Here is a 13,391-nt window from a genome sequence, read left to right on the forward strand (position 1 = left end):
CACAGCTTTTTTATGAGGGCAGTGATACAGATTCTGCTATTTTCATTCGTAGAGGTATTGCCCATTATGGTTTATTGCAGGATGTTCCTCACTCTGATTATACACTCCCCAGACAGAGAATTGACACCAGTTGGGAGATTATTGCCAGTATTACAGCATGGCAGATCTGGAGAGCTAGATGCACGGAGGCTATTGAGGGTGTCCTGATTTTTGGGTCTCAGTGCATTAGTACTATATGGGGTGATATCATCCACACTCTTATGGCTACTTGGGCTCGCATTCAGGGGCCCTCTCGTTCTGCGCAGGTGAAGCGTGTGATATTTATGCGGAAATGGGACCATGGCATCTTCTTTTCCTTTACTACCACAGGTCTTACATGGCATCATGATGCTCCTCAAAGGTTGAAATCACCTTACATATTGGGATAATTCTATTCCTTTCCGGCTTATAGCTGTGATTGTTGTATGTTTTTGTCATACTTATTAGAAGTCTCTTTCTGAAAAAAAAAATTTTAAGGATTGCATGGAAAGCATCCGCTCCACACATGGATGGTATGTGGGGGTGGTTGATGGAAAAGAAGGCGACTACTGTATAGAGAGGTGGGAATAGTTTTCGCCTATTGGTTGTTGCCCCTTGTACCCGCCTTCATACCTGCTGGCTGCAGCTCCTTGTAACCGCCTCCAACCTTGCTCCTGAGTGCTGATGTTGCCCTGAACCCGTCATCAACACTCATCTCCAACCCCTGTACCCGCCTATTGGCTACCACCTCTGTACCTGTTGGCTGCCACACCTATACCTGCTGGCTGCCACCCCTGTAGCCACCTGCTTGCTGCCACGCCTGTACCTGCTGGTTGCCACCTCTGTAGCCGCGAACTGTTGTTTGCATCAACCAGGACCAGGTAGGTTTGATGTTGCCCTTGTATCTACCCTCACTCGTCGGTTGTTGCTGCTCTTGAACTCGCCCATCAGTACCCGCTACCGACCAACCAAGAGCACATTAAAGGGGACGGTCTTCTCTCGTTAGATCTGAATTTAAATCTAAATCATGTACTTTCTTCTATATTTCAAATTCAGATAATATTAAATTTAAATGTTGTTTTTCCTAGTCTTGTGTAGGAAATCGTCACCACCAGTTGCCTTCACCATGGAAGACCACTGGGATGGTGATTTTTTCCCGTGATTACCCTGACTGTGCCCTCACATTCAGAGGAGGCAGTGAAGGTCAATGGGGTTTGAGGGAAAGTGGGAGCAAAGCTTATTTGGGAGCACCAGGTATCACTCCCTCCGCGGTGCCTCATCGTGCCAGGTGTTAGTACGGAGGTGTTAGTACGGGCATGCCTGTTGGTGCACGGTCCCGGAAGACCAGTGAGGGGCGGTTGTTCACCCAGTGAAGGTGGGAGACTGCCTATGATTTGGTCTACTTCAACAACCGATTCTTCATCCACAGAAATCTTATTGTTTTCAGTTGTATTCACTCCATGTTATGGAGAAATCTAGCCTTGGAGCCCTTGAACACTTGTACATATAAATACTCCAAGAAATACAAACTGTATTGAAGGGGGGGGGGGGGCGCTCTTTCCGGCCCCAGTGATGGTGTCAAGTGTTCTTTGTCATTTCCAATTTTAATGTTGTAAGTATTGTTCCATTGTTTGTATTAGTTAAGTGATCTAAAAATGTGCATTTTATCTTCCGATTTGTAGGCCTCTTGTAGGGAGCAGTTACACGGGGATCTCGAGATGTGAAGGAAGAGGCTCCAAAATCGAAAGAAGTTACCGATGGCGAGGATGGAGATGAAGATGGTTCGTCTGCAGCAATGGCGAGAGGTATTCACTCCGATGGGCGCAGGGAAAGCATTAGTGACTTGTGGGCTCAACGACGGGGTGTGCTCCAAGTCAAGAGGGAATAGACGGCTAAGAGAGTCATGTGTGGAAGTGATGGGTGCAAGACCAACCCGTGGGGAGAGTGGTGAGATAGTGAGACCGGTAGAAAGGGGTGAATGAGTGTGATTAGCCAGCGGTGTAGTGAGATTGGCAATTTGATGAGCCACGTTACTCTCCTAAGTGAGAGAAACCATTGGTGTGGTCTCCCAAGAAGCATAAATAATGGATGACGCTATGGATGAAGTGAAGGGAGCAAAGGTTATAGGGCTACATGTGGGGACGAAGGTGTAATCAGTGATGAATAATCTCCACAATTCCTTTTTTTTTTTCCGAGAAAAGATCCTTTCATTAGTTATATAAAAAACGCCCGTAGAGCTACAAAAGACCCTCTCCTCCTCATAAGAAAACAGAGCAGATATCCAATCAAGGCAGCTAGGGAGACTCTCCCTAGGTGCAAAAAAGTACAAATATCAGTACAAAGAACTGAGGGGCTATATCATACAATAGGAGGGGAGAAAAGCCAAACAGGCGGCCTGTAGTGCCAGCGGGGGAGGGTATAGAAGGGGCCGCTGCGCCAAGTGGTGTGAAAGGCCTGGCGCCGCAAGATCGCCTCATCCGAGTCGCCCCGGATGCGGTCACTGTCCTCGCAGGGTGTGGATCAACTCCTGCCGAATCCCCCGAACAGTCTCTGCTGGTGGCTCCAGTCTCCCCTCAAAGGCCCTGAAACACCTATAGCCTTGTCGATGATGAAAACCCTAGAGAAGCTCTTCCTGGCAAGAAAACTGATATAAAATCTATTCTAATGGTTTTCGGGCGTTAAAAACCTCCAAAAAATAATTTTTAGGGTTTTTTGAGTAGTTTTAGGATTTTTTGATATTTTAGGGTTTTTGAAAATTTCTGTCTGTACGGTCCATACATCTATACGGATCCGTACAAACACGAAAAGATGGTGGCGTGGCCCTGCAATTGCTGGAGACACTCTGAAATCAGCGGGTAGACACCATTATTTGATTCATAGATGATGAAGAAGATAATCTCCACGCTTGAACAAAGATGGCAACGCGATGAAGAGGTTCTTCTTCAACTTGATGCTCAAGAGAGGCTCATGCTTCTTTTATACTTGGGAAAGCCTTGCTTTTTGCCAAAAAGTAATACTTTTGCTTTGCTTTTGTCATTTTATAAAATATTTTTAATAATAGCCAAAGTTCTTGATTTGTGCTTTTACAACTTCAGGGCCTTGCTTTTTGGCCCTAGAGATGCTTTTTGAGAAAGCAGCTTTCAACTTTTTGGTCCGGCTTAGTCTCCTCTTTCCAATGGTGCCCTTGGCTCATGGTCAACCCTATTTGACTTTTTGCTTTTTCTTGCTTTTTGACCAAGAATGGTGCTTTTTCTTAATCAATCCTTATGGACCCTGTCCCCATGTCTTCTTCCACCTGTCTGGGGTCCGGGCATGGATTTCATTATGTGAAATAGAGCTAGGAGGGAAAAATAGTTACATCCTGTAATAAGGGAAATGGTAGAGATGCTCAATTTAGTGGCGGGGATGCCGATGATGAGCATGTCAGACCGGCGCCTATGAACAAAAGGGTTTGGGGAGCCAACCACATCTGAAAGAGCGAGGGCAGAGAGGCGACAGGTGAGGTTATTGGCAAGACCAAAGTGAGGTGAGCTTATTGCATAGCTCCCCCTCCTATGCAATAAGCTTGAGCGTGGGCGAGCGGTGGCAGTGATAGACGGATGGATAACCCACACTCATAATAATTGACCGAGCAAGCTCCAAACCGCCATGTCAGCATGCAGCAGTGCCAATCGGAACCCATAAGGTGGGCGGCCAGCATGTGTGGGTGGCCAAGCAGATGAAGGTGGGAAGGGCGGTAGGTATGAATGACGGATTAGTGCCACAGAGTGTGAAGCTGGTGGGTGGATGCGCCAAGCGTGAATGTGCCGAGCAGCACGAAGGCTAAGTCAGGTGATGACAAGAGAAGGCGCAAATGAGGGAGAGATGAAGCTATGGGGGGTCGAAGGTAGTGGAGGTGAGTACAGGTGCTGGTGGGAGCAGCCAAGCAAGCGTAGCACAACCCTAGTAGATACAAAAGTGGACCAACAAAAGTCTCTCCACACAAGTGATGAAACCCTAGAGCAGTAGCAAGATAGCATTGGTAGAAAAATAGAGATAAGAACATTAGCAAAAAAAGAAACCCTAGAATAAGGAGATGGAGAAGGTGGATATAAATCGATGGGTTGAAGGTGTAGCGGTGTACCAAAAATGAGAGGGTGGGTGGACGGGAGTGAGTGTGCCGGTGTGCCAATGCCGAAGAGTGTGGTTTTTTTTTAATTTTTTAAAAAAAAAGATAAAATTTTATAAGCCCCACTTTGGATGGGTATAGGATTACGTTCAAAAGAAAAAAATACGTGACCAGCATACGCAGTGGTATTTTTTAAAAAATTGGGGTAATAATGCAACAGGCTCAAGATGGCTTTTGAGGGTCCAAATTGTAATGTTGCCGATACAAATTGACCCGTGATCCATTGACCAATGGTCAGACCATCCATGGTTGTGAGTTGAACAGCTCCATGATCGAGGATGTTGTGAAAAATGCATGGTCCTTCCCATGTTGGTACTAAATTTTTGGCCCGCTTCACATACCGCGCTTGGTACACTAGTACTAGATCACCTCTGCCAAAGTGTGGCTAGCACAGGTGACGGTCATGCCATGCTTTTCTTCTATTCTTCTCCGCCTGCAGTCCTTGAGAGGCCCTTGCCTGTGTTTCCCCCAAAACAAAGGAGACGGAGGATGTTGGCAGTGTGCATGGCCATGGTTTGAGTGAGGCGAGCGGAACCTACCCGGAGTGAACCACTGTTGAATTCAAAGGAAAAGACTGCCTCCAAGCCAAAAGCCAATTGGAATGGACTGTGTGGAGTTGTGGCCTTATAAGCGGTGCGGTATGCCCAAAGGGTGCCAAGGAGAGCTTCCGGCCATTTGTTTGGGTGTTGGTGACACATCTTTTTTAAAAGCTGACACAAAACTTTGTTGGTGCTCTCAGCCTGGCCATTCGCTCAGGGGTAATATGCAAAGGGTTTTCCTATGGAAAATTTGGTAGTTGGCTAGAAGGGTTGAGATGAGCTCATTGACAAAGTGAGGGCCTCTATCGCTCGTGATTTCAAGCGAACATCCAAACCTTGTGAATATATGGTCGTACAGAAATCATGCGACTGTCTGGGCAGTGCAGTCTTTTGTTGCTTGAGCCTCCGCCCACTTTGTTGCATAATTTGTGGCCACTAGAAGATACTTGCATCTGCTAGGATGGGCACTGGGTTCATATGGTCCAACAAAATCGATCCCCCACCTCTCAAAGGGTGACCATGCTAGAGAAATATGTAGAGGACGATGAGATTATTTGGTGGGCTTGGGGCCACACCTTTGGCATGTATCACAGCACAGTACAAACTCCTTGCAATCCCTGAACATGGTGGGCCACAACAATCCTCATTGAAAAAGATGGACGGCCATGGTTACACCCAGGTAGTGTCCACCTGCCGGACCAGCATGAGCATCTTCCACCAAGTGCGGCACCTCATGAGGACTAACACATTGGCGGAGAACCCCGTCATGTCCGCCTTTGTATAGTTGACCGGCCACAAGCTGGAAGGGCCTGCTTTTGACTAGCAGACGACGCTTGTCTTTGGGGGAGAGACCGATAGGATAGGAGCCTGTAGACAAAAGCAAGAGCACATCCCCGTACCAGTCTGAGGCAACATCAACTTTGAAAAGGACATTATCAAGTAGGTCATCATCAATACCTGAGGGTGTGGCTGGTTCTCCAGAGTCGATTCTACAAAGATGATCTGCCATGACATAATGTTTGCTCGAGCGAAGAAGAATTTCGAAGTCAAGCTCCTGAAAAAGGAGGAGCCACCGCCACACCCTCCCAACCACTTGCAGTTTGTTCAGAAGGTATTTCAAGGCATGATGGTCAGTGATGACAATGAAATCAACACACAAAAGAAAGTGCCCAAATTTTCGGCATGCATAGACAATTGCCTTCCCATTCACTGGTGTCCACTTGATGTTCCTTGCTGGGTTGGGCCAATAGTACTCCGACAACAGTGTGGCTTGCACCCCTTGGAGCCACACTAGCATATTGCCTAATTTGCCTTTGGGATTAGTCCAAAGACCTACCTCGCCCGAGAGGAGTTACCTCGGACCAAGCCTCTGCACTCCGATGTGCCCGACGCCCTCGACCTCCCGTCGGCCACAATCACCTCATCAGCTCAGATCCAAGACATGCTCCACCGCCATCGAGCTACCTTTCCACGTGACATAGCTGAGGGAGACCTCTCGGCCATACTCATTAGGCCCATGCTTGATATTTTGGAGAGTGGTATACCATCTACTTGGAGCTGATGTTGCTCTCATGTTTCTATGTTCTTAGTATTCCATGATGAGTTTCCATGGACAGTTTTGTATCACCCCAGTGAGTAGCTATGTTTATGTTTTCTTTCTGTTTTATTTTCCATTCCATGATGAGATATGCCATGGACACTATTGTATCACTTTGGTCTCATATGCCCATTGAGTCTTTAGTAGACGCTTAATATATCTTTCTTTCTTTCTTTCTTTTTACATGACTGGGAGACCCAAGCCTCGTATCATCACATAAGAAGCCATTACATGGGTGACATTTACTGGCCCCACCATCCACTATGAGGAGGGCAGGCTCTCCGTCTATCGCCCTGCAGGATGACACAATTCCCACTCCCAACCTGTCATCTGAGACATGGTCTTTAGGCATGTGCTAGAGATGGGAGATCCCCGGGCACGGCTGAGTGCAACAGCGCTATTTGGACTGATATCATTCACACCCTCAGCAGTGGGCCACTAGGGGAACCTCTAGGGAAATTCAGATATGCGCAGGTGACAGAAGGCTTTCTTACACAAATCGCACCAGGGACCCTTCCTTGCTAATCGGGATAGCAAGATCATTTGGCATTGCAGGCTGCCTGTTTGGCACTCTTCCTATACCAACCACCCCCCCCCCCCCCCTTCCCGGTTGTATGAGGTAGTTCCCTCCGAGGGCAACCACCTGCCATGGAGGGAATACCCTCCCCAGATTATCTCCACCTCTTTTGAGGGTGCTGAGCATGTACATGTAGCCTATGGCTGTTTGATTGTAATTAATAGAGGGATTTTTTTTCATGACCACCCCCCTGCAGCCCCCCCCCCCCCCCCCACACAAAAAATTATCTATCTGAATACACTTAACCTTATGGCATGAATTTTCAGGGACTCAGAAATTACATACTGGTGTGCTCACGATCACCAGACTCTTCGTTGGCAAAAACTGAGTTTCTTATCCCACAGCTCGATGTCTTCAGCTCCATGGTTAAAGGCATAACACCCATGCTAAGAGACAGTGACAAGTTGAACAGAAGTGGGTGATTCTCCACAAGTTGGACATCCTGCACCCAGCCTCATGATGTGTTAAGGAAGTAAACTAGAAGCTTGCAACCCCACAATTTGCTTGTCTCTATTTAGTGGTGATTCCTTGAGCCTAGAGTGCTGAGGATACTAATGAACACCAAAAGAATATAGAAAATGAAGCAAATCAAGTTACAAAAGAAGCAAAAATAAGAAGAGGCAAAAATATGAAGCTTTCAAAGTGCACCTTTTGTCCAAACACTGTAGAAGTGATCCACAAGGGCGAAAGAGTGACTCTCCCATCACTTGGCTTGTAGAACTGACCAACAGCCATAGAAGCAGCAGGAGGAGGCCGCCCAGATATTGTCTACAAAGGGATGCACACTATTGTAAGTGATAGATCGCAAAAACAAACAAAAGGAAGAAAAGGACTGCATTATCACCTCTTATATTGATGATTGATCAACAAATGAGAGAATCAGATTAAACAATAATGACAATATTTGCTAAGCTTTAAAGCGTAACAGCAAGTGCTCTTTATGAGGTTCCATAGTATATATAAACAAAAGGTAATGCCTTTGTGTGTAGATCATACCATCAATCTAACTGTGCTTTTAATGAGGTCCTGAGGAGCTGCAAGGCATTGAAAAAACAATTTTCTAAGCACATCATGCCATCTCATGCACTTTTCCTGAATCAGTGTGGTAGAAGGATCTCTTTTTGGGTTAACGAAAAACTGTCACAATGGAAGACCAGAACACTGTGCTCCTCACCCTGGCCCTGTGTTTCTCCTTCTCCTTTCCCCCCTTCTGCCCTGCTGCGTGTTTTGTTTTGCTTGCTGCCCAGACGTTTTTCTTTTCTTGCTTGCCTTTTTTTCTCACCCGGACACCAAGAGACTCTGCTGTGGTTGCAGTGAGGAACACAAGTCCACCATAATACAATCCAGAGAGCCATTACTGATTGCTTCGGCTCCCACCCAATGACAGTTAGCACTCCAAGCGTACAGCCAGCTCACGGGAGCCCCCGTCGACCCTACTGGGATGGTACTCTATATTAAACGTCTTCAGAAGTCCCAGTGGGTCTATGAGACCAAAAGTGGTACAATAGTGTCCATGTAATCTCATCATGGTACAAAAGAAAAAAAAAGACTAGAGCTATGAGCTGAGAATGTCAAATCCGAGCCATATGATACAAAATGGAAACATCATCATACAACCTATGGAGCTAACCCTCGGTAGGGGGAGGGGGGCATCAAGGATATCGAGCATGGCTTTAGCCTGTAGAAGGCTTTCAAGACCCGTCGGGTGTGGGAAGGTGGCTCTGTGCCTCTCCCAAGGAACATGTCGAGCATCTTTGACCTCTAATGTTGCAACCCCAAAAGGTTATAGCATGCCTGACGTGCATTTTGACACTAGGCTTATAACTAGGGCGGCCCAAGATGGGATGTGTAGGGAATAAGTGTCTTATTGGCGCTTTTTGGGAAGGATCAATGTGAAAAGCTATATCTAGTGATATTTATTAATAAGTGTGCTTTTTAAATTATTATTGACCGAAGTCTAGATAAGTAAATATTGGATCATAAGTGCACATCACCAGTAGGGAGGGCTCCCTAGGGAATCAAGACCCAAGCAAGGCCTTCGCCATAACACCCAAGCTCCCAGTGGTATGGGACACGGTATCACATGCATGCCTAGGCATGGCAGCACGAGAACATGCTTTCCCAATGCAGCACGAACCTTGGGAAGGTAAGAGGCTGCATATGAGCAGATTGGATCAGTTTTGGCTGTCAAGATGGTGCCCAGTCCATGGATGGGAAAGCTTTGGGGCACAGTATGGACATGCTCTATGGAGTTCATACTAATGTTTTTGGACCTGTAATGTCCTGGACGACCTGAAATCAGCCGACCAAGTACCCTATACAAAGAGTGATTCAGCCTTCACTCAAGTACCTTTAAACGTTGCAAGAACTCCATGTTGATGATTGAGATTTTTTAGCAGCTTTCTAAAGAGTTCAATAGTAGTAGCTGACTTTAGTTCTCAAACTTTATTTCAGCATCTATTCTTCTTAAATCCCCCTAGTAATCAGGTATGGCTAACAACTTTACAAATGATATGTTTGGTATTCTTTCCAAAGATGATAAATTGGATGGGTCAAATTATTCTCTGTGGAGTTTTATGATCACAAATATTCTAGTTGCAAAGGGTCTATGGGGTCATGTCAGTGGTGATGACCCTCACCTTGGTGTAATAGCTCCTGCTCTACTGCTCAAAGCAGTCAGGGCTAATAGATCCAACAAGTTGTTCCTCAAATTACTGCTGACCAAAGACGATGGGATTCACGTGATGCTCAAGCTTTAGCATTGATTGCCTTGTCAATTGAAAGGTCTATTATTCTATGCCAAAGGCAGTCAATCAACAAGAAAACACAAGCAACAAGGGTCAAGGCACGCTACATTCAGCCAAACATCTTTTATTGCACAATAGGTTAGCATTCATAAACCTGATCTAACTCTAGATCCAAGAACCATTGCAATATAAGCATGTTTTAGCAATAAACAGTAGATTAGGGCCTCTCTCTCCTTCTCTATTGTGTCTTGATAGGTTTTGATTTGCGTTAATCTCTTGTTTAGCATTAATCTAGATCACGCTTCCACAAACATGCAATAATGGTATCAGAGCATCTAGGTCAATAGCATTTGTGCATGCAACAAAATTAGGGTTTGTGTTTTTAAATAGGCAGCCAAATCAGGGTTTTCATTTTTGCATATTCAAGCAACTTTTTGGATGAGACTTAGGTTTCTATGCATAGGTCTTACATGTAGCATTAGTTTAGCATGCAGATTAGGTCAAGATAGGCAAGAATCCTTTTCCCAACATGAACTCTACACCGGGTGAGTTTTGTGCATAACCTAAGCTTACTTGAAGAGCCTTGCGGGATAGGAGCAGGGGTGCATGGAGTACCCCAGTGCTCCAGGCTTGACCGGAGGGGATGTCACGTGCATGCCCAAGCATGGAAGCATGTGGACATACTTTCCTATTGCAGCAAGTATTGTGGCAAGGCAAGAGGCCACGGACATGGGCAAATTAGATCAGTTTTGGCCACCCAAACGGTGCCCAGATGTGCCCAAGGACAAGTGCCTATGAATGTGACAGATTTTGGGACTCAGCATGCACATGTTTTATGAAGTTTAAGATGATGCTTTTAAACTCGTAAAGTGCTAGCCAACCGGAAAAGGACCAACAATCAGCCAACCAAGTACCCTATATAAGGAGTGCTTCAGCCCTCATTCACGCATCTTTGAGAGTTGCAAGAACCCCACGTTGATGTGCACACAAGAGACAGTCCATCACCAAGAAACCGCAACAAGAAAGGGTCAACACAAGCTGTATTCAGCCTGACATCTTTTGTATGCACAGTAGGTTAGCATTGATGAACCGGATATGAAACTAGATGCAAGAACCATTTTAATACGAGCATGTTTTAGCAATAAGCAGCAAATTAGGGTCTATCTCTCCTTCTCTATGACGTCTTGCTAGGTTTTGATTAGCGTCAATCTCTTGTGTAGCATCAATCTAGATCACACTTCCACACACTTGTAACATCGGGAACCTACACTAAGTAGACGTGGTGTTTTCCCTCATGGGACCCCTCTTTATCAGCCAAATATTGAAGGGAATCCCTAAAAAAGGCTCACCTTCTATTGCAAGAGACCACGTATTGCTAAAGACTATTAATAGTAGTGAAAAACATTTGACCTTGAGTTGATAGCATAGTTACCCCGAAACGCCATTTCGCCGCCTAAAAATGGTGAAACTCCCTTTCCCAACCTTGCTGTTCATTCCTCTGTTTCCCCGTTTCAAAATATGCCAATTATAAAGCTTTTATCTATTACATAAACTCTTAATGTTTACTATTTTCTTGGGCATGCCTTTTGTTTGCTGTGGTTTTAAAGAGAAAAAAAGCATGGTCTGTATATCAAAACATGTCCACAATGGACATGCCTTTCCCCCGTTCTTCCTCCCAAGGATCCCTGTTCTTGTTTCCCGAAGGACCCCGTTTCCGTTGTTGGGAATTATGGTTGATCGTATTAGCCCTACCCTGTAGGTCGAGAGTGTTAGCTTCCTGATCCCAACCTAATGCATAAGAAACCAAAGACAGTACAAATATTTGATGTGCTTCCCATTCATACATGAGCTTTAAAAATTATGCTTGATCATGAAGGTAGAGAATGCAAATTAAACAGAAAGCATGTAGAGAATGCAAATTAAACAGAAAGCATGTTTCAACTGCCTAAGTATAAACATGAACATTAGAAAAAGGAGCTCTTAAAGAAACATTAAGAATGTGATATAAAATAATACCGGTCGTGGAGCAACAGTTATTGTAAGAAAGCGAAATCCATGCAAATCTGCTGGAGAGAGGCAAAGGATTCCAGAGGGAGGAGCTTGCTCAGTTTGTCCTCCAGGCTCAATCTAAACAGGCCCCAGAAGTCCTTACTCAGACCAAATCCCTTAGTTGATGGAATAAGAGAAGCAAAGCCGTATTTGAAGAGAAACTTAAAATGAAACGTTTATTTTTGCAAGCTGCCTGGCAAGCATGTCCACCAACACAAGGGAAAAGTGCACAAAGCTTATCTACCTGCCGTGGTGCTGGGCCTGCAGGAAGCTGCACCATCTTTCTTGTCACCTCTAGCAGCCTTTGATTGACTGAGAAGCCATATTTCCCTTCTCTCTCAGGCCAAAGATGTACTCTTATTCCCAAGCACGGGACCAAGTTTGTTACAAGGACAAAATGATCTCTTCCATCTGATCCCTGCCACACAATCACCATTAAGTGTTTACAGTTTCTTGATACTATAAGCAGACCAGACCAGAGGAATTCGTTTGACAAGTTATCATCTCATACCAGCCTTTTTATATCTAGCCAGCGCCTTCTTCCGTCCATCGCCAAAACTGTTACCGTGTAGGTTTCAATATAAAGGTCCTTTTCATGACTTTCATCAGACCACTTTATTGACTTCGAGCATGAATATGGACCAAGATCACCCTCACTTCCTCCTGCTTTCATACAAAACCCGAGAGAAAAGGCTCAATTTAAAAAACATGGAAACCAAATCTCACAACATTAGCAAATCTGAGGCATACCCATGGCAAGGTCCACAGGTTTGTAAGAAAGATGGTTTAATGCATGGTGCTGACTTGTGCTCATCCAACCAAATGTTTGAGGTAGAGCACTCCTGAGGTTTTCTACAAATATTGCAAGCTTTTTTGAAGGACTCGAAAATGGCTGGCCAGACTTTTTGTCTATAATTTGTAACAATGTGTGAGAGACCTGCAAAGGTTTACATCAAGCCTATCAAACCACATATAGCTAAGCTATATAGACCACAACCCAATCATTGAATGCAACCGCTTTTCACTCCTTGATTTCTTGCGTGCACACACACAATTGTAATGCAAGTCTAGTAAATACATGAGGAAGAAAGTAAAACAAGGACTTTGGAAAGGGTTTCACCTGCACAACTAACTGATTGCACCAAAGAATGCTTTGATGCTCCATACCCAACCAGACATTTAACATCCCAGGAGCTCCAATGGTCAAGCCATGAGTTGAAGGCACTATCCCATCAAGTGATGCCATTTTCGATCGCACCTGCTCCACAATCAAGACAGAGAGAACACTTTATATAATACACAAGTCCCTTGTAGCTGTGCACCTGCCACAATTGACGTTCTTCTCCATGATATAGGTAACATCCACAATCAAGACAAAGAGAACACTTTATATAATAAACAAGTCCCTTGTAGCTGTGCACCTGCCACAAATTGACGTTCTTCTCCATGATATAGGTAACATTCACATTAAACTCCGTAAAAAACAAGTATCACAATCCCGTACCACAACACAAACACTTTAATATATACCTAAATGAATCCAGGAACATGCCCAAATTCACCTTTTAGGAACGTGCATGTTATATACTCATGGTAGTCAAACCACAAGACGATATAACTATCAACTCCATTATGCATAGTATGGACTAAATACTACGACATCCCCACTAACGTCATCAGGGCCCAATAGTGCGTG

General features: G+C 44.9%; 1 protein-coding gene across 9 annotated transcripts in view; it reads right to left on the bottom strand.

Annotated features, from left to right (window-relative positions):
• Nucleotides 1-13,391, bottom strand: part of LOC147636500 (GPI inositol-deacylase A-like) — a 153,149-nt gene that overhangs the window by 66,874 nt on the left and 72,884 nt on the right. For 5 of the 9 annotated variants that reach the window (XM_086801963.1, XM_086801965.1, XM_086801962.1 and 2 more), the window contains exons 5-11: nt 12,816-12,953; nt 12,446-12,632; nt 12,207-12,358; nt 11,940-12,113; nt 11,663-11,773; nt 7,548-7,667; nt 7,185-7,341 (exon numbers count right to left, since the gene is read on the bottom strand). In XM_086801963.1, the coding sequence (XP_086658089.1) occupies nt 7,185-7,341; nt 7,548-7,667; nt 11,663-11,773; nt 11,940-12,113; nt 12,207-12,358; nt 12,446-12,632; nt 12,816-12,953 (1,039 nt within the window). The remainder of the gene's footprint in view (nt 1-7,184; nt 7,342-7,547; nt 7,668-11,662; nt 11,774-11,939; nt 12,114-12,206; nt 12,359-12,445; nt 12,633-12,815; nt 12,954-13,391) is intronic. The other 4 variants (XM_086801968.1, XM_086801967.1, XM_086801966.1 and 1 more) reach the window with 1 other exon arrangement.

This window comes from Cibotium barometz, chromosome 8 (genome assembly GCF_041138505.1).
Source record: "Cibotium barometz isolate CiBa-2024 chromosome 8, ASM4113850v1, whole genome shotgun sequence".
Classification (NCBI taxonomy): Eukaryota; Viridiplantae; Streptophyta; class Polypodiopsida; order Cyatheales; family Cibotiaceae; genus Cibotium; species Cibotium barometz.